Raw genomic sequence first — 25,267 nt, 5'->3', positions numbered from 1 at the left:
AAGGGCCCGGGCTCCCCGCAGCAGCCGGAGCCCCGGGCCCTTTAAATCACCGCCAGAGCCCTGCCACCGCTACCCCAGCCCTAGCCTGAGCCCTGCCGCCTCAGGGTAGCGGCGGCAGGAGCCCATGGCCCTTTAATTCGCCCCTGAGCCCTGGGGCTCCCAGCCACCTCTGCAGCTGGTAGCTCCAGGGTGATTTAAAGGCCCTGGGGCTCCCAGCCACAGCCGGAGCCCCAGGGCCTTTAAATTTTGAAAGGCCCCACCTCTTCCCGTTGAGGACACGCCCGCTCAGGACTCCGGCGTACCGGTAAGTCCTTTAAGTTACTTTCACCCCTGCCTAGCTGCCTAGCAGCTGATCAGACTATGCATGCACCATCCACACAGTTACTTAACATGCTCCATCCCAGGGCTGAGCAGAATGCTTTCTACAATTGCTCCTACCAGCTGCAAGTGTCCTACAGACAACAGCCTAATTCATTCCACAACCTGATTCATTCCCTGAGCACCATTCATCCTGTGCACTGAGTGAGGCAGGGGTCCTGTGGAAAAAATTGTACGTGATCATGTAATGAAAGACTATCATAATACAGACATACAAAGGGGCGGAGTTAATTGTTTCTCGCATTTCCTAACTTTTGAGTGCTTGATTTTGCAACCTTAATGTACTTTTAATGTAGGCTTTTTAATATATTTTTGTTTTATATTTATACACTCACAGCACTACATATATTAATAATAGGAAATCTCAGCATAAGGATTAACTTCATTTATAGTTTTTAAAAAATATAAGTGCTTTTAGAATTAAAGCTACAGTGACACTATCAAGAACGAGAGCTACAATTTAGGGCTTTTTTTTTTTTGCTGACCTATACTCCTCTTCTCCATATCATCCCATCAAAACATTTAAAACTATATTTCTTCAAATCAGCAAAACCAGGGCTTTGGATTTCTCATTGGTCATAGTATGCCTGCCTTTCACACCTGTCTCTTCATTCGCCCTGCCCACTTGGATTTTGTGAACAGCTAGAGTATTGAAAGTTAGCATAAAGTTAGTTGTTGAAACTAAGCTGTATTTTTTTAAAATTGGTTGTGACCCATCTGGCCACTGAAGAACTGAACTGAATCATTCCCCCGCCTCTTACATCAGATTCTGTGAGGCTTCTAAAGTAGACAGAACACTAAGTTCCATCACACTGAAAAGACAAAGAACAGCAAGAAGTAAAGGTAAAGTAAAGCTCTAATTTTGCACTTCACAGATTCAGAACACTTGGGCTTTAGAGCTTGTCTACACAGGAAAACTGTCGCAAAAAAAGCCAGGGTGTGAGTTTAAAGCACCATGAAGCAAGTACAGTAACTCCTCACTTAACGTTGTAGTTATGTTCCTGAAAAATGCAACTTTAAGTGAAACAATGTTAAATGAATCCAATTTTCCCATAAGATTTAATGTAAATGCAGGGGGGTTAGGTTCCAAGGAAATTTTTTGGGGGCAGACAAAAGGCATTATATACTGTACAGTACTGTACTGTGGTTGGGAACTGCCCCTCGCTTACCTCACAAAGGTAGAGCCCGCTGCAGGCAAGGACACTAGGAAGCACCTTCACGGCAGCAGCTTCCCCGGAGAAGAACAGGCGACGACTTTGCCGGGGGATGCTCCAGGCCCGCCTCTTCCCGTCCCTGCTCCACCTCCTCTCCAGAGCATGCCGCATCCCCGCTCCTTCCCCTCCTCTCCCCCCCCGGACTTTCTGGGAGGGAGGGAGGGAGGGAGGAGTGGAGACGCAGCGCTTCCCCGCTCCTCCCCCTCCCTCCCAGAAAGTCTTAAGCGCTGCCAAACAGCTGTTTGGCGGTGGGGGAAGCGCTGGAATGGAGAGGAAGGAGGTGGAGAAGAGGAACTTGTGCATTGCTCCCTTGTAAAGTCGTTGCTCTTCCACAGAATCTTACAAGCAGTGGACAGAGCAGGCAGCCAAATGATGTTGTAAGGGAGCATTGCACAACTTTAAACGATGATGTTCCTAATTGAGCAGTGACGTAACTTTGAAACAACGTTAAGCGGGAGGACGTTAAGTGAGGAGTTACTGTAGTGTACTAGCTCCCTATGCGGACACACTTATTCCACACTAAGAGTGCCCGTGTGTGGGTTAGCTTAGTCCACTAATTCTGCAATAGCTATTTCTCTGGGTAGACAAGTCCTTAGTCAACTTCTGATATCTCTTTCTGTGCATAACTGAAGGAGACAAAAGGAAGTCCCAAGTGCCTCATGCAATCCCCTGCTGGCTCCCCATGCTATGAACAGGAAAGTATTGAAATTCTTAGCATGATAAAACCATTGAAAAAGATGCTGCAATATATTCATTTACATAATAGATATTTTAAATCTATCTTTCCTTTAAAAATTTAGCTTTCTTGGGGTTGTTTTTTCCAGGTGCTCCTTGCTGGTAAATTCCAGCCACAAATGACTGAGTCTGTGGCCCCAATTATCAAAGTTGGGCATATAAATTGGGCACCTCCACATTATGCATCTGGACAATCAAATTAGTACTTAGATGCCCAAATACCTATGTCAGACAATTAAATGCCAATGTAGACCTGAAATGGTTAATAAGGAACCAATTGGATCACCATGTTGGCTACATGTTCTTTTAGAAAAACACAAATCTTTGAAAAATGTACATCGTTATTTTGGTTCACAATAACTCAGCAGGTGGGAGATGAAGAATGGTAAGAAAATAGCATTTATAGACCTAACATATGTAATGAAATGGGATTTATGTAACTAACTTCTGAAACTGTATTTGAGGATTCATGGAAAAGAGAAACAGTTAATGCCAATCAATCAGGGTAATATCTTCTCCTGCAACACTGAATGGGCAGTGACAGCCCTGAAATATGGCAATTCCGACACAGCAACTATTCACCTTTGATCACTAGGGTAAATCCACACACACAGACTAGTATAACTGGTTGGACAGAAAGCAGGATGTGTGTCCTGGAAATTACATCCCCAGTACACAAAGGCCATTGAGCGTATGATTATTTCTTCCTACCTGGACATCACTAGAAAGAAGGAGGATTTTTTTATTTAAAGGAAAGAGAAGCAGCCTAACATAAATAAATAAATAAAATACGCTTTCTGGCGAGACATTCTGTTGTGCCAGACAAGAGGGTCCGACACAAGGATTTGATCTCTTGGAAGCATATGAATGAAACTGACAATAGCCTGCCTAGGTAGACTTTCGGCAATGTAAAGCTTAGGTATGTTGAGGAATCTGTTTATTTTTCTATAATTTATTTTTCTGTATTTTTCAAATAATTAATGAAACTGGTTTTTAAAGAGAAAAATGCTTCCCATTCAAAGTTAGCATGCTGTCTTCCAGCTCAGAGGAGAATCACGCTGCAGGTGCCCTCACACAGTGGGGCCTGCAAGACACACAAGTTTCTAAAGCTAAAGGTACTTCTCTTGTTCTGGTCTAAAAGGCAAGGACGGGAGGATCCTCTCCCAAGGAAAGTGTGTTGTGAACAACTAAAGCCAAGACACACAGGGCATGCCCACACTTTGAGCTGGAGCTGTAATTTCCAGCTAGAGTAAATGCACATGCATTAGCTTTGATTGAGCTAGCACGCTAAAAATAGCAGGGTAGCTGTGGTGACCTGGGTGGCATAAGGGGCTGCTTGTCCAAGTAAGGTCCGGGGTGGGACTTCACTCAGGCTGACTAACCTATCCCATTGCCCGTGTGCACCACCACGGCTACACTGCTATGTACCCAAGCTGGAAATTACACCTCCAGCTCCAAGTGTGGATGTACTCACAGATACTGAGGAATAATTGTTACAGGTGGTCAAAAAGATAACAGATGATCTTGTGATTAAGGCCTGGGACTCAAGAGAATCTGGGTTGTGTTCCTAGCTCTGCCACACAGTCGTTGTATGAACTCAGGCAAGTCATACAGGACCCAATTTTTAGAAGTGCTGAGAACTCAGTTCTCTCATTGACTTCAAACAGGGCAGCAGGGGCTCAGCACTTTTGAGAATTAGGCTCTTTAATCTCTGTTCCTCAATGGCAAAATGGACATAGTATGTGACAAGATAAATCCATTATTCCTCCAACCAGAAGTGCCATAAGAAAAGCCAGAAAATAAACGTGCAGGGATGGCATAACATAATATACGCCTCAACAATTGCAACAAAGCCAGCACTTTAGATTCGGTAGCGATTAATCACATCTTGGCAACTGGGATTTTAATAATGTTGCAACTGTCACTTAGGAGGCATTAGGTATCTCAGTGACAGGGGAACTACAAATATATATTATTACAGAAGACTGTCAACAAATGAAAGTCTCTCTTACATTGCACGCAGCAAATCTATACGGATGTTTCTTCTTTGCATAGCCTGAATGAGGAAAATATCCTCCAACATTCAACAACTGGAGTTTTTTTGCACCTAAATGGACGTAATCCTCCATTTGTTGGCATTCTTAGTGGTATCTCCTCTGCACTTTTTTGCTGATTCGAGAATGGAGACAGCAACATTCTTCTGTGCCTCTACAAAGTTGCCACCATTCCTTGGGCTTAACAAACTACAAGCATCAGAGAAAGACTCACTTTGCCATTACTGTTGGATAGATTCTCCCCACCCCTTTCCCCTTAGTGGGATTATTGCAAAGAAGAAGGAGGGATAGCTATGGCAGGGCATGAGAGATTTGGCCACTGCTCTATTGCTATTCAGGATTCCTGTCTTTTGACCTGCTAGTTATTGAGAACTGAGGTATTCATACTGAAGTCACTTACAGTTCCACAGGATGCTCATGCAACCTTCCTTTGCCCTTTAGGTAGTGCCCAGATTCCTTGTTATTTCTCACAACTGCACGAGAATGACTTTTTAAAAAAAATATGTTGGAAACTAAATAGTAGAGGCTCATGCATCACATAGACTTTCAACTTTGCATCACATAGACTTTCAACTTTGACAAAGTCAGCCCACTGGAGCCATTTTGACAAGGATTATAGTTCCACCAGATTTGGCTATCACCACCAGTGCACCACAGAGTTCTACAGTTTGATGAGGTTGGAGTGACCATGCTAACCAGATTTCAGAATCTGTTTTTTGAAAAATGAGATGTGTATGAGCTCTTCTCCTAAGTCACAGAGTACATAGTAACAAAAGGAATAAAAAAGAAACCAAGGCTGGACAGCAACTTAACATCTTGGCCAGAAGATGGCAGGGCAATATTTTACACAAAGCTAACTCCCCGTCCCCCCCGCCTTCCCCCAAATCTAAACATATCTCTCCACTGTAAAACTTAAACAAGCAGAGTTCTTCATATAGAACTGAAAAGAAGCATATTAGTACAGGATTCCCTAAACAGCCAATACAGTGGTTACTGAATCCCAACTATTAATTAGCTCAGTAGTGCAACTGCATGCTAATTGCCTCTCTCTGTTTTCTGCTCTTTTCATCCTTCTTGGGCAAATTTTCAAAGAAAACACATCTTTCTGGGCCTAAAAACCACAAGACAGCATCACTGCTGTCTTGCAAAGAAGATTATAGATCTCGGTGCTTGTAAAAAATCCTCATAGAGTGCATGAGTACAGCTAGTATCTGGATAGCTTCAGCCTAGACATCTTTAGAGTGTATTTGCACAGCTCAGTTATTTAACCAACAAAAAAAGAATATTTGAATGTTTTCAGTTTAAATTAAGTGAATGGGAGTTGCACCGCTGATTTCAATGGGAGAAGAGTTTGATCAATGCTCAGATACTATTTTGGAAAACCAACAACAAGTTATATTCTAAGGTAATAAAGAAGATAGTTGACTACCTACTAAAGACCTCATCCTGTAAAGTTCATTGGATTGATTTCAATGTAAGTTGCAGACTCCATACTTTGTAGGACAGAACCCTAAATTACAAAATTTACATGTTGTTCCTAGTATATACGATTGCCCACAAGTGCAGGTGTAGCCTGCCCAAATCGGTTATTGATCATATTAGAGGCAGCCCTATATTTAAAAGTCAGGACCTTAGTTAATAATTTTTATCCATTACACAGAGATTTGAGATTACAATTATTTCTTTACCTGCATTTCCTTCACGTAAAGATGACAAAGGCTGCCTAACACTTTCATTGAGATCTTTATCATCTGTAAGAGCTTGTGATGTTGCTCTGGCTTCAGAGTCCAATGACATTTGGTTCTCACAGAGACTAATGCCTGCAAAATCACCAGGCAATTCACAGTCTTCAAAGTCTGTGATGAGGTGGTGCAGGGGGGAATCTTGGGCAGACACTGAAAATGCACCTTCCAAAACCAAAGGAGACCCTGGCGGGGACAAGGAAGAAAGGGAGGATCTTGAAGACAGTGATGTCACAGATTTGGGTGGCTCAGTCAATTTTGGAGCATGGCCTGCTGCCAAAGATCCAGAAGAGTCACTGTAACCCAGTCTCCCATGGGAATTGACCACCTCATTTTCATGAATGGTAGTGATAGGCCCAGAAGGAATGTAACCACTCTTTTCTTGCAATATGAAGTCAAGTTTATACTGATAGTCCAAGTCTGTTATTTGATCGCCTTGGTTATAATAGAGATCCGTGGAGCTGAGGGAGTTTAGTGAGCCCCTGCTGGATGTGTTCAGAGACCCCCGACTGGATGCCAGGGATCCTAGGCTGCTCCCTGAAGACACAGATAATGTACTGGCGGAGAGACTGCAAAGAAAGGACAAACAACCATTTATGTTATTAATCTACTATAGACCTGATCACCAGCACACAACAGTAAAAGTTGAGGTCTGAAGGAGTGCACTCATAGACCACAAAGGAGATGCTATCCCTATAACAGTGACAGGAGGTATTTAAATTATAATCCTGTCAGGGCAGTGAACGGGTCTTTAAATCCTCTGTACAGTAGGTAGCCCTCTGTCATGACTATAAAATTAACAATAATGTAATATCATAAAGTCAGACTTTAAAATGGGAAAAATGTCGCTGGGGTTATCTTTCATTGCAACAAATATTTTATTTCTGGAAAAAATAAGTTAACTGAAAAGAAAAAATAAAATCAGAACAAACTGTTTACATTAATGTTTACAAATATGTGCATGCAATGAGGCTCTGTTGGTAATAAAAGCTGACGTTCGTGCAGTCAAGCTTATAGATACAGTCATATTCAAAAAACCCCAAGGATTTTCATTAGGAACAAGAGTTTTTTGGAGACATCTCATGTACTAAAGATGGTTGCTAACCATTTTTTTAATCTAAGCAAGAAGATGCTTTGCTCTCTTCTTAATTATAAAACATGCGCAAAAATCCATTCTTGTACACTTACTAAAGTTATATAGATACAGTAGATTTGCACAGAGAATGCTAGAAGCAACTGCACCTATGTATCTTGCCACAATTATCAAAATGAACTTGTTTCAGTCTCCAGCTAGCAGAAAATCTAAGAATGAAGTACAGACATATTCAGTGCTGCTGCACCACAGCTGAAAACAGGTCTTTATTTTTTTCTTGTTAAAACATAATGTAAAATGCAGCCTTACCTTTTAAGCTGCGAATGCAAATATGTAGTTAACTTTGTAGTTTCTTCAAGTTTCTGAACCAACTCTTTTCTTCTCTCTTCCAATTTCAACCTGCAAAAAGAACTATATTCAAGTATATAAAGACATTATAAAATATACAAGGCACAAAGTAAATATGGAAGAATATTTTATAGATAAGAAACAAAGCTAATGCCTCCCACTCCTCCTTAAAACCCATTTCCTTACCTTGCTTGTCATTGCTAATCAGTTCAGACTCTGATTGGTCTCGCCCTAGCTTCCAACTACATTGTACAGTCTAAGATTCTAAGAAATTTAGAATAGGGACTGTGAAATGTAAGGCATCACACAAACCTGAGTCATCATACAAGTAATAAATAGGATCTGTATACACACGATACCGAGAGAAATGTCATGCATGCAAAGAGAAAGAAAAGAACGGGGATAGCAGTTTGGAAAACATCCATAACTTAAAAAGAGTAAAAGCTGTATCTATTGCATTTTAGGAAGCTGTATATTGGCTGCTTATCTAATATAGTTCCACCAAAAAAAACCCCAGGAAACTAAATAGGAAAGCAAGTAATAGTGTAAATTCTGAAAATTTAAGAACTCTGGGGAACAGTGTGGAAAAAAACTGAAAAACTGAAGCAAAATCATTAGGGTTTGTCTACGTGGAGACTTAGCAAGCAGCAGGCCAGGGAGTAAATCTAACAGCACACCAGCTTTGTGCAGCAACTCGCTGCATGGACACTGCTACTGTGTACAGTAAGTTCCATAGTGCACGTTGACATACTGCTGTTGAAACAGGAATCAAGACGAGTCCCTTTGTACATCGGATGCTTCATATATGGATATAGAAAAATATTTGATACCCAAAACAGGATCCAAGTTAACAAGTAGGTTTAGAATTCAGAGATGTTGGATAGTATCTAGGAATCCAGGAGACACAGTACTGCATCCCAAACATTCCAGTCTTTGCTCGATAGTGTCATAGAAGTTAGAGATGAGATCCCCTCCCCATCATCCAGCTCATCTTCATCCCAACGTAGGATTGTTCCCTACTGTACATTTGTCCAGTCTAGCTCTAAAGATCCAAGTGGTGAAATGTGTCTGTTTCTTTTGGCTGACAATTCAAAAGTCTGACAGATCTGTCAGAAAAGCTCTTCTGACACTTAGACTCCTGTTCAGAATTTTACCTTAGCATACCATTTATTGATACCTTCATAGATTCATAGATTCTAGAACTGGAAGGGACCTTGAGAGGTCATCGAGTCCAGTCCCCTGCCCTCATGGCAGGACCAAATACTGTCTAGACCATCCCTGATAGACATTTATCTAACCTACTCTTAAATATCTCCAGAGATGGAGATTCCACAACCTCCCTAGGCAATTTATTCCAGTGTTTAACCACCCTGACAGTTAGGAACTTTTTCCTAATGTCCAACCTAAACCTCCCTTGCTGCAGTTTAAGCCCATTGCTTCTTGTTCTATCCTTAGAGGCTAAGGTGAACAAGTTTTCTCCCTCCTCCTTATGACACCCTTTTAGATACCTGAAAACTGCTATCATGTCTCCTCTCAGTCTTCTCTTTTCCAAACTAAACAAACCCAATTCTTTCAGCCTTCCTTCATAGGTCATGTTCTCAAGACCTTTAATCATTCTTGTTGCTCTTCTCTGGACCCTCTCCAATTTCTCCACATCTTTCTTGAAATGCGGTGCCCAGAACTGGACACAATACTCCATTTGAGGCCTAACCAATGCAGAGTAGAGCGGAAGAATGACTTCTCGTGTCTTACTCACAACACACCTGTTAATACATCCCAGAATCACGTTTGCTTTTTTTGCAACATCATCACACTGTTGACTCATATTTAGCTTGTGGTCCACTATAACCCCTAGATCCCTTTCTGCCGTACTCCTTCCTAGACAGTCTCTTCCCATTCTGTATGTGTGAAACTGATTTTTCCTTCCTAAGTGGAGCACTTTGCATTTGTCTTTGTTAAACTTCATCCTGTTTACCTCAGACCATTTCTCCAATTTGTCCAGATCATTTTGAATTATGGCCCTGTCCTCCAAAGCAGTTGCAATCCCTCCCAGTTTGGTATCATCTGCAAACTTAATAAGCGTACTTTCTATGCCAATATCTAAGTCGTTAATGAAGGTATTGAACAGAGCCGGTCCCAAAACAGACCCCTGCGGAACCCCACTTGTTATGCCTTTCCAGCAGGATTGGGAACCATTAATAATAACTCTCTGAGTACGGTTATTCAGCCAGTTATGCACCCACCTTATAGTAGCCCCATCTAAATTGTATTTACCTAGTTTATCTATAAGAATATCATGCGAGACCGTATCAAATGCCTTACTAAAGTCTAGGTATAGCACATCCACAGCTTCTCCCTTATCCACAAGACTCGTTATCCTATCAAAGAAAGCTATCAGATTGGTTTGACACGATTTGTTCTTTACAAATCCATGCTGGCTATTCCCTATCACCTTACCACCTTCCAAGTGTTTGCAGATGATTTCCTTAATTACTTGCTCCATTATCTTCCCTGGCACAGAAGTTAAAGTAACTGTTCTGTAGTTTCCTGGGTTGTTTTTATTTCCCTTTTTATAGATGGGCACTATATTTGCCCTTTTCCAGTCTTCTGGAATCTCTCCTGTCTCCCATGATTTTCCAAAGATAATAGTTAGAGGCTCAGATACCTCCTCTATAGCTCCTTGAGTATTCTAGGATGCATTTCATCAGGCCCTGGTGACTTGCAGGCATCTAACTTTTCTAAGTGATTTTTAACTTGTTCTTTTTTTATTTTATCTGCTAAACCTACCCCCTTCCCATTAGCATTCACTATGTTAGACGTTCCTTCAGACTTCTCGGTGAAGACCGAAACAAAGAAGTCATTAAGCATCTCTGCCATTTCCAAGTTTCCTGTTACTGTTTCTCCCTCTTCACTGAGCAGTGGGCCTACCCTGTCTTTGGTCTCCCTCTTGCTTCTAATGTATTGATAAAATTCATACATAATGCTAGATACATTGTTATCTCTTGCTGGAGTAACTAATGCCCTTCCCATAGTTGTGGATTATTATGTTCCCCATTAGCCATTGCTCAGTCAAGTTACACACAACATTTCACTGAATCACAAGTATTAGCCATTTGTTAGGTTAGTTTTAGGCTTATTTCTAAACTTTCCCGTTAGACTCCTCACTCAGTACCAGCAGGAACAAATCAAGGTTCAAATGCAAATGCAAAGTACACCTTCAAAGATACTATTTCTGCATGAAAAACAGATTATTACACTCAGAGGGTCCCAGGACTAAGCAAAGCACTTAAGGAGAAGCCTAACTTTAAGCAGATGCTGAGTAGGGATGGCCCCATTCATTGTCTTGATATTGCTGCTGATAGTCTCCCAGGGCTCCCAAGCTAAACCCTTTCACTTTTTCTGCTGCTTGTTATAATCTAGGATTTCAGACTCTTTCCCCCATTTCTGCCATTTTGTAATGTTTCAGTTCTTTCTGCAGTTATTTAACTATAGTTTCTCCTGTTTTTCTCTCCCCAGGCAATGTTAATCTTCTACTAATATTTTTGTGGCTTTTCACTTTCCCTTGTAGAAGAAGCAACTAGGTAAGGAAGGAGGTGCAAAAATTTGTAACTTCCGAGTTACCAGCAACAATGAAGACTAGAGAAAATGTGATAAGAAGCCTTTTGCTCTTATTGGTGTCCCTTACTCATATACCTATATTTCTGTTAGCAAGGCTGTACAATCAGCTGAAAATGAAATTTCCTCTAAATCAATCTACTGGTACTTCTAAGATTTCTCTAGCTATTATATTTAATGCAGTTCAGTCATTGGAAATAACATTTGATTCTTCCGATTCAATGTTAGTGTTAAGTGAAATTACATCTAATTTAGAATGCGATGTCAATTCTGTCACTAAATCTCAAAGATTTCAGTGATAGGATGGCTGAGTCACAAATACAAGTTGACAGCATAAAATCACTATCAGGAGTACCAGATTGCCATAGAATATAAACTAAAAAACCTGAGGCTTTGGGAAATTTTTTGAAGTCATGCAATATTTATATTTTAGGTATTATTGATATCAAATGGAAATCAACTAACTGATAATGATTCATATTCATTTACTGAATTTAATCCTCCTAGTCACTATTTCTAAACGTTTTGATTTCCTATTAAGTCATCTTTAAATATTCCTTGCTACTGGTACCATATGCTCAGCCATTGTTTCAGCAATGATGGTAAACAAATCTTGAGTCAAGTCTGGAAATCTAAAGGGAATATTCTTTTAAGTGATAAAGGAAGTCAATAGAAGTTTAATCCATGACCTCAGTGGAGCTAGGATTTCACCCCAAGCCTGATGCAAATAAAGTAAGTCTAGTCAAAATAAAGGTATTTCTTGTTTTAAGACCAGCATTTCTGCATGCTGTATTTCCTGCTGAATGTATAATAGTTTAAAGACAAGAAGGGTTTGGTTTTGGACTATGATTATGTCAAGGATTTTCTGTAGCCCCAGTTACATAAAATGATGGCCAATTTGCATGAGTAGTAAAGGGGAAAGCATTAGCATCCTACCTGAATGATTTACACTAATTTTAAAAATATTTCTTTAGTGACTATTAATGGATTATGTATTGTTAAAGTTCATATGCCAAAGTGTTAGGTAATTATACATGTGTTTTTGAGACAGTCTGATGTGTTTTTCAAAGTACAACCTAACAACTTATTTTCAGAAATTAAGTTAATTACACAATCTGTAATTTCTACAGATATATACATAAAATAAAGACATTTAGATGAGACTTAAAATAGCATTAAGAAAAATATTTTAGGCCTGATCTTCAGCTGCTATAAATTGATATAGTTCTAGTGAAGTTTACATCAGATGAGGACCTGACCCTTTGTTAAAAGAAGAAGAACAAAAATATTTAGTGTGTTTTAAAGGAATGCAACTGAATTATCAGCAGAACTTCTAGAAAACTACAGAGAATTTGTCTTAGTCCTTTTCCACAACAAAGTCTAAATGTGAAAAAAAATATTAAACACATCAGCCATTTTTCTAGACTTAGGGACAGTTCCTTCACATGAGAAAGTTTTCTAACTGAGTAGGCGATACCTCAAAATGTAGCAGCTTCACTTCTTCTGCCCCCCACCCCACCTTCTTCTCCCAACATGATCTGGACATTGTTGTAGATGCAAACACAAGACCATACCACCATTTTAGAAGCAATAATGGAAGGAAAAGGACACAGAAAAACTTCGAATTCACTAGATAACTCCCTCAAAGACCAGACAGTTTACAATTAATCAGGGGACCTTTCCTAGGGCCAAAAAGATAAAGGAACTCACTACTATAAATGGAAATCAAGGAGAAACAGCAAGTGGCCCTTTTGATAATTCCATAACTAGGAAAAACAGAATGTTATTTCTATGCGATAATATGGGAGGCTCCTCAGAGTAGCCAGGATAGGCTTTGCCTATGCTTTTTTGAATCTGATATATGATCTTTACCCACTTTTGTAAATGGTCTGTGAGTACAGCTACTCATGTCAGTTTTACCTACCCTCTCCCAGATATCCCTAGGCTACACTGTGAAACTTGGTTTTACACAGCAAATCTTTTGGTTCAGACCTCTTTTTCTTACTATTCTTGTCAAACTTTGATAGGATCTGCTGCTTTCTAAAATGTTGCTTCATTACAGCAATCACAGCTGACGTACTCATTTGAACCAGACAGAAGCCTACCGTATTCACTGAAGATTATAAAAGAAGACTGCAATGCAGCCACACTGCCATTTGTTGAAGAAAAGATGGGTTTTGTGAACTGGCTGCTCCCACAATCACCGCAGGGGTGATTCTTTTGTCCTCTGGGAAGTAACATTTGGAGGTTTGAACATTAATTAAAAGAGTTTAAAAATTCAGGAAAAGATTCACCTTTGAATCTTTTTACAAAATTTAGAGTACCTCCGAGTCAGCACGAGATGCAACAAATCAAGTTTAGTGTGAAAAGAGCCTATTTACTTTGGAGGTATGGGATTTAGTTATTACGTTATAAAGGTTACAGGTTGAGATTCATTAGCAAGCATGCATGAGCCACCCTAATCTTCAAGTACCACCTGCTGGTCAGAAGGCAGAATACCAGAACTACTGACAGCCTCGGAAGAGACACAGCATTCTGCCATCCTAGTTAGAGGATAGTTTGTGGAGGGACAGAGGGAAAGGCCAGTCCGGAATGGGTCACCAGCCAGCCACACAGTAAACTGGAGTCCTGGAAAATATCGTTATCACATCTCTTCTTCACAGCGGAAGAAAATGTAACTTACTCTTTTATTATACTCATGTAAATTAAGAATGTGTCTTATTCGTGTGCACACACCTATAAGCACATATCCTTAGTGATAAACATGCAAATTCAGACACAGACTAAGAAATCAACTGCTAAATCATAGCATAAGAACCAGGATCCAGTTGTTACTTGTTAGCCTACTTATCAAACCCTTCATTTACACTCTTTAATTGGTTATAAATGTGATTTTATGATTTTGTTTTTCCTGTTTATTACTTGATCAATGGATGTTAAAGGGCAACACATCTCTGGTAACTTAATCAGATATTACTAACACAGCTGGTTAATTTCTTCCTTGGAAATTTAATTTAATTCAAACAGTCCTCTACATCTATAAGGCTCTATCCACTTCGAATTCGCACATGATTCAGGAATTATTCTTGAGACTACATATATTACTAAACACACCAACATGCTGGCTCTCTTCTGAGTAATCCTGCTCTGCTATACTTCCTTCCAAATTGTCTTATTTTTCCTGCCAGCCCCTTCCCACAAGTCTCCCTACATCCTATCCTCAAACCTAGTCCAATTCCTTCGCAAACCTAGACTTCTGGAGTGCAGCACATATAGTCTTTGCCTGCTCCCTCTATTGAAGGGTGAACTGTACAAAGAAGACAAAGGTTTAACATTTTAAAACATCAAATCGAATCTTCCTATCCAAAAAGTCAAGAGGAAATTTTTTCAGTAGTTTCATAAGGGCTGAGATCACACCTCACTCGCTTCTGTGGATAACTGAAACAAACCACAATTTAAAGCATTTAAAAGGGCGTAAATCAAACCTTGCTTAATCCACCCTTTGCTAATATACAACTTACATAATTTGCACACAGAAATGGGGAGTCTCTTCTCTACTCAATGATTTAGGGCTCAAATCAATCTAGCTCTCATTGCCACTCACTTTAATGGGACTCTGAGCAGGATCAGACCTTTGACAGAGTGCTATAGTGAAAGTCTGAACATTGACTTCTTTATTTCTACCAGACATACTACAGTATATTTACTAACGCACAAGAAATGATCCCCAATAAAATTTACATCCACCATTGTTTAACGCAAGTCGTATTTTGTGACAAAGTTTCCATTAATTTTTTCAAGCTCTTTCACCAGCTGGCAAAACTCAGTATGTTGCAATGGGTATCTTATTTACTAGTGCAAATTAGTGAAGTTCTGCTGCAACTGTCCTCTTCTTCTGAGCTAAAAGCAGTGAAACTTTTGCATTTTTTGTGTAATAAAACCCACAGTGAGAGATTTCAGATGTTGCAACAATCAAATAGCCAGAGTTCAAATAGCTTACAGCTATTATCCGAAAGCAGTGAATGATTTATTGCCTTCCTGATGGTATGTTGACATTCCTCAATTATCCAACATCTGTCATAGGCATTTCATGCTGGTAACAAATGCAGAGCAGTCGATATTGCAGAGCACATACAGGGTGTGTGTTTTCTCACATGATACAACAGGATCCTCTGTGTTACTGCCCAGTGGATTAATAATAAATGTAATTACGATCTACACAGAACAGTTACTGAAGGAAAATGGTCCATCAAGGCACAGCACAGACTTGCAATGAGTACAAAGGTTAAACTGCAGATAACAGTACTTAACATTAGCAAAAGATGAAAACGTACCTCTCAGCAAGTGCTTGACTAGGAGTGCTTTTCACAGACAGCAGCTCTTCTTCCAGCCTCCTTCTTTCTGCTTCCAGGTGCTCTAGCTCATCTTGAGTGCGTTTGCGTGGTGTGACAAATTGGAGTTCTTTTAAAAGCTCTTCCTTTTCATTGATCAGCATCAGTTTTTCCTTCTCAATATCCAGTGCCCCAGGCCAGGTCTCACTATCTAATTTAGATAGTTCAATCTTTAAGTTTGCCATGCTAAAACAAAAGATACATGCGTTTGGGTTTGGCATACTGAACAGTTCCAAAGAATTGGGAGTGCAAAATGGAGACAATATTTAGAACTACTGTACCAACAAGGGTGGGCGACATGTACATACCAGGGTATAGATTTTGCACAAAAAGTTATGTTTACAATTAATGTTGCTTCACGAAAACGTAGGAATTGTCACACTGCATCAGACCAGTGGGCTGTCTAGTCCAGTAGCCTATATCTGTACCAAATGCATCAGAAGGTACAAGGAACCCCATTCCTTGCCAATATGGGGAAGTTTCTTCCAAAACCCAGGCAGCTAATGACTGGCTTATGCCCCAAAACATGGTCCCTTATACATTTTTTTTTATTCATATATGGGGGCATACAAAAATGTGAAGATTTATATATTTAAAATGTGAACCTCTTTCTCCTATAGTCCAAACGCTGACTTAAAAATACAGTTTACAGCTTGAATGTTTTGAAAACGTCAGTCTGCTGACACTGTAGAGGCACTGGGTAGATCATGGAACCAAGAGAGGTACCCACTTACCCTAAAGTGCTAGAGGCTGGTTGCATTGCAGTAATAGTATATTTGGACAACTTTGTGACATAATGAGCATGATATCTGGGCACAAACTCTAGTGGCAAATAGATGAATGAGTCTCAAAGGACGAAGGAAGTCTTATCACCCTGCTGAAAGGTAAGGTACCATCAACACTTGCAAGCAAAAGGAAAGGGAGAAAACATATTTAAAAGTCTGGGTGAATTGTCAAACGTGCTAGACTGCAAGTCTTCTGCTTATCGTCAGAACAGATATAGTATGTCTAAGGGCGGTAGAAGCTTCCCAACATTATCCTGCTAACATGACTCAACCCTGACTAGGAAAGACTACTTCTAGTCGTTCCCTCTCCATAACCATTCAGTCCTCAACCTCTCTGCTGAAACTAACATCGGCACAAATTTGTATTGTGGCTTTTCGTGACATAGATACAGAAGTCCACTGGGAGCTACAAAGACCATCAAACTTACATCACATGGGCCACATAACTACTGGATGGCAACTTTCAGTAACTACTAACATGAGCTGGATTTCAACAGGCCACCTAGTTCAAAAGCTGTTTATCCCACCCATTAACATTTCCCGGAGCCATTCAGCACCTCTCCTCTTCTAGACTGGGAGAAGGTCAGAGCAAGGGAAGGGTGAGAAAGAAGCACATTGCAGGATAATTCAGGGTAAGAAGCAGAGCGTGTCTTGTCATTGTTAAATAGATATGGGTCAGATCCTCAGCTGGTGTATCAGTGCAACTACACTGACTTCAATGCCAATTTTACACCAGCTGAGGATCTGGCCCATATAATATTTCACAAACAAGAGTAAATTTGTTATTCACAATCTCTCTGCGGTCAGGAAAGACCCAACATCAGCTGTTCTTTAGCTTCAACCAGAAAAGCCATAAACAACGGCCTCAACATACTGGAAAATTAATAATCAAAATGCTAAATAAGCATGATATTATTAGCGTCACTGATCACAAAAAAACAGGTTTCTCAATAACCTGTCTGCCCCATTACTTAATTCAGAAATCAGAAGGACAAACTTGGTTGAATCACAAACTGAGATCTTTGAGATTTCCTCCCCACTCCAACCTCAATACCAGCAGCTTAAAACAACCACAAGTCAGTAGCATGATATTTTATAAAACAACAATGAAACCAAAGCTGAACACAGTACTTTAAGCTGCAGTATGAAGTCAGTAACCAAACAACTAGGGAGACTGAAAAAATAAACTGTTTAATTTATATGTAAACATATTTTGGAGCTGCTCAATATATCAATTATTTATATTTAACATTCCGTTAGGGAAGAGAGACTTGTAGGGAAACCAACTGTTTGGTTTCACATTGAGAATGGGATGTAGAGACTTATCTCCAGGTCACTGGTTCAAATCTAGCTAACCTTGGTAGTGTCTGATAGTAGATGCTGTTGACAGCTGTTCAATGGCTTATGGGATGAGTTGGTGGTCTCAGAGCTTTCTCTGATGTAGCCAGCTATCCACTATCATAATTGGCACCCTTGTTAGCAGTCTCATCAGAGGGGAAAAGGATTAAATGGACATGAAAACTGAATTACCCTCTCACCCTCTGAGGCAGTCCCCACTTAATGGAGTCAAGGCACATTAGCAAGAGCTTCACCACAATAAGATATCATTGCTCATGCAGTACCTGCCCTCTGTGAGTAAAGATTTCCAAGTCAGGCACAGTTTATGAGCACCAAAATTCACTTGAAGCATTGTATACTTGTTTAAAAGTGTTTATCTGCTGTAGTTGAGGCCAGTAAAGCTGACTTTTTGTAGCAACATCTGAGTTTGTCCTACAGGATTTGCTATTTTCAAAAAAAAGAAAGAAAGAACGAACTGTAAGTAGCCTTTTGAAAAAGAAAATATTTTCTGATACTTTCCAAATTGGGAAACCCATTTGAAAGTGTTTTTTTCCTTGCTTGGCTCTTTCAATACAAGACAAGTGAATCTCACACATTTGACACTTCAGAAAGAAGGGTCATACTTATTACCTTTATAATAATGATTATGGCTACCGTAATTGGCATGGGAGATGCTGTGATATGATTACGCATTGAGGTTGAGGACAAACTGGTTACTTTTGTTCATTATTTCAAGATACAGTAATTTTATCAAAAGCATTCTCTCGTCACTGATAATACCAGGATGTCCCTTCCCTTAAAAGGAGCCTTTAAATGTGTTCTGTCTTTCAGGAAGTCTCATTTGCTTCCTATTAGAACTGAAAAGGATGCAAATTACTGGGTTATTTCCAGACATGTCTCCATTAAGCTACAGCCCAAATTCTAAACAGAGATCCGTTCAATTAAAATGATATTACTAAAATGTTCTAGTTATAAAGAAGAAATACTTGGAAGTTCAAAGTTAAGGTTTCATAAAAACTTTAAGTCTGACCCAAATCCCATATGTAAAGAGGGGAGAGCTAGATCTGATGGTGCAGTATTATGATTCCTCTCAACATATACTTTATAGGGTGGGTTTGGTAGACTGATGCAGTCAGTGTTTTTGGGCTATGTGGATAGAGAGAAGACGTGAGATGCCATGTTTCTTGACACCAACACATCGTTGAAATGGAGGACAGACTATGTTTAAATTAACGGTCCCTATGGAAAGGTGCTGTACATTAGTATCTACAGTACTGGATGGTAGTTGATGTTATTTACATTATGAACTAGAGCCAAAAAAACATACAACTTTTGATACTGAGGTAAGCTCCATAGCCCTGGCTCTTTACATCTTTGCAGACAGTACTGATTTACTGGCAAAACCAAGTTTTATGGTTTATATTGGACATGTGGTTGAGGTACAGTTTCCCAGTAAGATGACTAGCTGTTAGGTGCTTATATGGGGCACAATAAAGGTTGTTTGTGTAATCTCCTGCCTTTTACTCTTAAAAAAAGTTACGTTTTAATTTCTAGGCCTTCAAATGTCTCCTCTTCCATCCCTGACTGCCAATGTTATAATGTTCTCATTAAATTGATATCTACTTACAACTTTAATAGTATCTTAGATCTCATTTTTGTCTGGGAATTTCCTTAGTTCTTTAAAAATTGAAACTTCAATGTGAAAAGCCTCTCTAGGCTTCTGTTTTCCTCTCATTATAGAGACAAAGCCTCTTCATTGGTGAGGTCATAGGCTTGGTTTCTGATAAAAGCTTGACTTCGACACACCTATTTTGTGAAGAAGTACCAGAAATAGTAGCAACAAAGCACAATTTGAACACTAGTTACAAGTGACCTATGCACATATTATGTCTAAATAGGCATAGTAAATCTCTTCCCAGTGCTACATAATATTTTCTGGTGGTCAAAGAGAATCATGTGCAATTGACAGCTTAGGACCACTCTGCCCTGCAAAACCTGGTTACACTGGTGTTGTGGCAGCCTTTAATCAAAATTTCATGACTTTTCTGAGCAGTCACTGCAGCATTTTCTTTGAAGGACATCCCACATTGATCAGTTGTGGAGATTTTGATTTCCTTTCTCCCGGGGCAAAGCATTCAAAAGGATACAATTGGTTAATTTATCCAAGTTCCCAGGGGAAATGAGATAATTAAGCCAATCAAAGACTACACTGGAACTCGCACTCTGAGAAGAGACAACTCTTTAAAACCAAAAAGCCACTTGTGCCATAGTAAACTGAATTTGTGCTTTACAATAAGAACAAACCAGTACTCAAGTCTCTGACAGAAATAAGAAAAAGGAAAACAGCCTTGAAAAGAATAGATTGGCTGCAATTTGTCCAAAAATACCCTCCACTAGATGTCATGGCAAGCACAAGATTAGCTGTACTGCTACAGAATGCATTATATGCTGAAACATGTTCCAATTCTCAGTCTACTTAATTTAACAAAGCAACTAACCCTATTACCTTCTTTTTGCCTCTTCATATTGAAGACTTAATCTGACTTTTTCAGCTAAATTTGATCTACTTTTCACTCCAATCTGTTGAGAAAAAATATCACCTTTATTATCGTACAAGACACATCCATAACACAAAGCAAATGCATGTACTACAGAAATTACTTACTTAAAATGGAAACATGCCCAGTAGTAGCAATATAGTCTGCCAACTGTTTTTCAGTACAAGGTCTAATTAATACACTACTCAAATTCATAATGTATAGTGATTTTTTCTTATGTTTGTTTTTGTTTTCAACTGCAAAATTGACATTAGGGCTACATTCAGATCTGGTGTAAGCAGCTGTGATTCCATTTAAATCCTACTTTGAACCACATTGATTTCATCAAAAGTTCTGACTTCAATAGAATTCAAAGTAGAATTTCAATGAAATAGCATTTGCTAAAGACACACCTAAGTTACGCCCTTAGGCCATGTCTACACTTACCGGGAATCCACCCTGCTGCGATCGATGCAGTGGGGTCGATTTAGTGGGTCTAGTGACCCACTAGAGTTCTCCAGGTGACTCCGGTACTCCACCGGAACGAGAAGAATAAGATAAGTCAATGGGAGAGCGTCTTCCATCGACGCAGCACAGTGTAGACACCGCAGTAAGTCGACCTAAGCTACATCAACTCCAGCTACATTATTCACGTAGCTGGAGTAGCGGAATTTAGGTCGATTTACTGTGGTAGTGTAGACAGTGCCTATGTCTGGAAAACCTAATACAATCTTTTCTTTATACATTGTCTGGGTATACCACGAGGAGGACAGGAGACTTGTTATGGGTTTTAATCAGGCCGCAATTTTATTATATAGATGTCTAGGACTACCCGGCAGATAAAAAGTGTACAGTGCAGGCAAATCCATGTTTATTTAAATCAATTCTCCGGGGCTTTCACCAGCCCCCTTTGTTTCCATCCAGGTCCCCCAGCTGACCCATGGCTTGGACCTTACCAGCCACCAGCCTCGTGAGAGGGTTTCGGAGGGCTATGAGAACGGAGGGGGTTGGCTCCCTGCCGTGCCAGGTCACTGGAGTCCCCAAACCCCCTCCCCCATTCTGTTCCTTTATCCAGGACCTCCTTTTAAGTCCTTTACCGGGCCATTTATCTGGTCACTGGCTGCCCTCCCTATGGAGTACCTGCACTGAACATCCACCCAATATTACAAAATAAGTTGCGACATATGGCCTACCACCCTTTCTATTGACCAGAAAAGGTCCATCCTCACACCTGCTGTGAGGAAGGCGAAAAAACCACACTCCACCGAAGCCAATTCTGGTGGTGCGGGGAAAATTCCTTCCCAGCCCCCTTTAAAAGGGGCAACTAGCGTAATGCCCACAGCAGGCCCTAACCCAACCTCCATTCGCCTCCACTAGGGGGTGGGTGTTGGCTTCCTTGCTGCTTGGACATAGAGACTTGCTCCACCCAGGTTTCGTACCTTTATGCACATTCCTGGGGAAGGGGAGGGGGGTGAGTCACCGCCGCAAAGCACCTTTTGCAGCAGTTTCTGACCTTCCTCCCACCCCAAAGCAGAGCTGCCTTCTTTAGGTAAGCCCAGACAACTTTTGCCCCACCTTTAGTTGTGGTGCAGTCATTTAGCTCACTAACATCAAGGAAAATGCCAATGTTTGATAAACATTTCTGAATGCAAATCCATGATAGGTGTCTGGGTTACTGACATACATAAGATTTTAATGACAATCACTGAAAGGCTAATTCCACCAATTGGTTTTCAGCTGGTCAAAAATTAAATTATTAGGTAAATTTTGAAATCCTGTTTTTGAAAGAGATCAGCTTTAAACTTAACAGCTACATTACTTTGTTTTCACATTATGTTTTAAGATCAAACAGATCATACAAATAAATAAGAAATACTACCCAGTTATAGAACTGTTCATCTATATTATGTAGGAATTGTTTGATAAAATCAGATTACTATATAAAGGCTTCATGGCAAATTATTTTTTATTTAATTTTAAATAAAAATTCAGATTAAATTTTTAAGGGGAAACTAAAAACTTACCTGGCAACGGGGTAGGTAATTTTCCCTTACACCTACTTACACACACAGCAATAAGAGTAAAGATTCCAATCCCATTAAGAGCAGTATTCTGCCATCACTCTCCCTTTACCCTTGCCAAAATGAAAAGGACTTACATCGCCAGAAATGTCTGTCTGAGACCCTGCATCCAGAGTCTGTCTAGAGAGAGACAACTGAGAGTTTACAGAGCTGGACCTCAAATCTGGTTCAGATCTCCCAACGGTCTGGTCAACGTGAAATCGCCCTCTCAACTTTGCAAGGCTCTAAAATCAGAGAATGCTTTACTATTATATCTTTGCATTTCAGGAACATTTCACCACCGCTACATTTCAATGTATAGTTTAAGCACTATAGTGTGAAGCTTATTTCCTCATTCAGCTCCAGATTAGACCTGGGGAGGTGTACAGTTGATGGTCTCTCTTCCTTTTAAATGTCCACTCAGTCTGCGTTCAGATGAATGCCAGGACTGCATGAGCCTAGTACCACCAGCCACCGCAAATGTACCAAGAGAAGAATCAGGGCCTTGACCTAGTGTCCTCTTTGTACCAGCCAGCACAGCTGGCCAGCTGCAGAGGGGAATGCATGGGAGACCACTTAAGAAAGCTGTTTCTAAAAGGCAAAACAGAGCTCTTCAGGAGCAGAAGGACCACAATGTAATCTGAAAAGGATCCCATACATCAATTTTATCTACCACACAGTTTCTCTGAGACATTTAATCAAAAATCCCAAAAGCTTAAACATTCAGTTTTCATTTAGCACTAAGTTATCCAGCCATCCAAATAGCTCTATTGGTTTATTTCTACCCAGAAACACATCTCCATTATAGATGAAGTATGCGGTCTTTGGGGAAGACACTACATCTTCCCCCGTGCTTGGAATACCCCGAGAACATTTTGGGGACTACTTCAATATAAATAATAAATGGTCTTTTCTGTTTTTATAGATGGAGAAACTGAGGCTTGGAGAGGGTGATTTGCTCAAGGTCACACAGCAAGCCAGTGGCAGAAACAAGAATAGAACAACGGTCTCTTGATTCCCAGTCCCAATCTATGAAACCAGGTTGCTTATATTTGCAAATTACTTTTCAGGCAACACCATGAGTTAAACAAATATGTCCACCGAACTTCATGGCACAATACACAGTAAAGTTCAGTGATCAGCTGGACAGGATGAAATAAAGGAAAAAGAGCTGTTAACTTTCAATCATTTGTACTCCATATGCAGATGGAAAGTCAACCTTTCCATGTCCTAATATTTTATAAAGAACTGCTGATCCAAGCAAATACTGTAACCATTTCAAAATAAAAAGGCAGAAAATACTAATTTAATCTTGGACCTTGCATTCACAACAGGTTTATTTTTAAAATATAAAATCAAATCAATATATGACACATAAATGCACAAGATAAAAAGATAATAAATAAAATGCCTAAGACAAGTAGACTTCTCAGACAAAGTGAAGGGTACATTATTGGCCCTTTATGTAATGACAAGAAAGACGCTTTTGTTGTTGTTGTTAAGTGGGTCAACTAACTGACTATTTAGCTAGTTATGCCAAAACCTGTTTTCAGGAATGGGTACAGTGGCGGTTAGACTCAGGGTGAAATCCTTGCTCCATTGAAATCAATAGCAAGACTTCCATTGACTTTAATGTGGCCAGGATTTCACGCAGGGTTCTTAAGTACAGGAGGGAAAATATTTAACATGCATTCTCAATCTCTCTCGGCACTATGGTTTGTATTGTTGATGTTTGGCTCTTTTAAAGCTATGACCACAGGAACTTCTGGTCAAAGCCGGGATATTTATGTTTCCGTCTTGACTCTGGCAGCAACTTGCTGTGTGACCCTGGGCAAATCATGTAATCTTTAAATGCCTTGGTTTCTTCATCTGTAAATTGGTATATTTTGTGTTGCAAAATTCTTTGAGTTCCTCTGATTACAGACATTGTACAAGTGAAGAATAGTTTACAACACTAAATCAGGTTAGGATTTAAAAAAAAAAATTTGACATCAACCCCTCAAGATAACAATCAATCAATACAAATACCTGCATTAAATCTTGTTTTTCTCTTTCTCCTGAGCTTATGGCCTTTCTGATAGACTTCAGCTCGCTCAGAATGGCTTTGGCTTCACTCAGTTCATACCCACTCTGACCTCCAGACATTTTTTGATCAATTCTGTAAAAAGACAGATTGGGAATGCTTGACAAAGAAAAGAAAACGAAGATCCTTGCTGGTCCATTTCAGGAACAGTTCATTTTTAGAGAATGGGGGATTAGAGAGACAGCTTCCTTATTAAAATAACTACTTACCTTAACAGACAAAGTTTTCATTAAAATGTTTATCATTTGAGCCTTGGTTTATGCACTGAAAAAAAATCTAGCCATCCCACATCCAGTTCCAAGCTCGAGAGTTTCTATAGTTATGTGTACGTACATTAGATAAATTTGGGAAAAAATGCCCAGCGGCACCACCACCAATTCAGCAATATCACTGGAATCCTCAGTGCAGACAAGACTCCAGCAGCAAGGTTAATGACTCAACAGCAAAGAGATCAGAAGCTGTTGGAGCCTTCTCTAAAAGTAGGACTCCTGCAGATACTAACATGAATACAGCTGAACTGGTGGTAGCACTGGTGGAAATTCCCCCCCCCCCCTAAATTCTGCTAGTGTTGACACAGCCTTTGGGTGCAACATAAATAAAATACTAACTCCTGAATATTTAATTGTGTGGAGGGAGGAGAAGGAATGTATGGATTCTTGCTGCTGTTAATGATCACAGTAAAGTCTGAATTTTTTTTCTTACTTTACACTCCCCTGCTCATCTCCCCCGCATACCCAGATCCATGCTGTGGCACTTTGACAGGTAAGCAGAAAACACCACCACCAAGCTTGGCTCAGCGTCCCTCGATCCATCCTATTCTTAGGAATTCAATGGTTACGAACAGCAGTTCTGTTCACACAGACAGACAATCTCCAGGCTCTCTTTTACCCACAG

General features: G+C 40.0%; 1 protein-coding gene across 1 annotated transcript in view; it reads right to left on the bottom strand.

Moving 5' to 3' along the window:
* Window positions 1-25,267, bottom strand: part of WWC2 (WW and C2 domain containing 2) — a 156,441-nt gene that overhangs the window by 33,279 nt on the left and 97,895 nt on the right. The window contains exons 6-11 of the mRNA XM_065405033.1: window positions 24,319-24,448; window positions 22,389-22,535; window positions 20,200-20,273; window positions 15,514-15,756; window positions 7,526-7,615; window positions 6,070-6,692 (exon numbers count right to left, since the gene is read on the bottom strand). Of these exons, the coding sequence (XP_065261105.1) occupies window positions 6,070-6,692; window positions 7,526-7,615; window positions 15,514-15,756; window positions 20,200-20,273; window positions 22,389-22,535; window positions 24,319-24,448 (1,307 nt within the window). The remainder of the gene's footprint in view (window positions 1-6,069; window positions 6,693-7,525; window positions 7,616-15,513; window positions 15,757-20,199; window positions 20,274-22,388; window positions 22,536-24,318; window positions 24,449-25,267) is intronic.

This window comes from Emys orbicularis, chromosome 5, assembly GCF_028017835.1.
Source record: "Emys orbicularis isolate rEmyOrb1 chromosome 5, rEmyOrb1.hap1, whole genome shotgun sequence".
Taxonomy (NCBI): domain Eukaryota; kingdom Metazoa; phylum Chordata; order Testudines; family Emydidae; genus Emys; species Emys orbicularis.
Note: the sequence above shows the minus strand (reverse complement) of the source record. Positions and strands in the feature narration are given on the sequence as shown.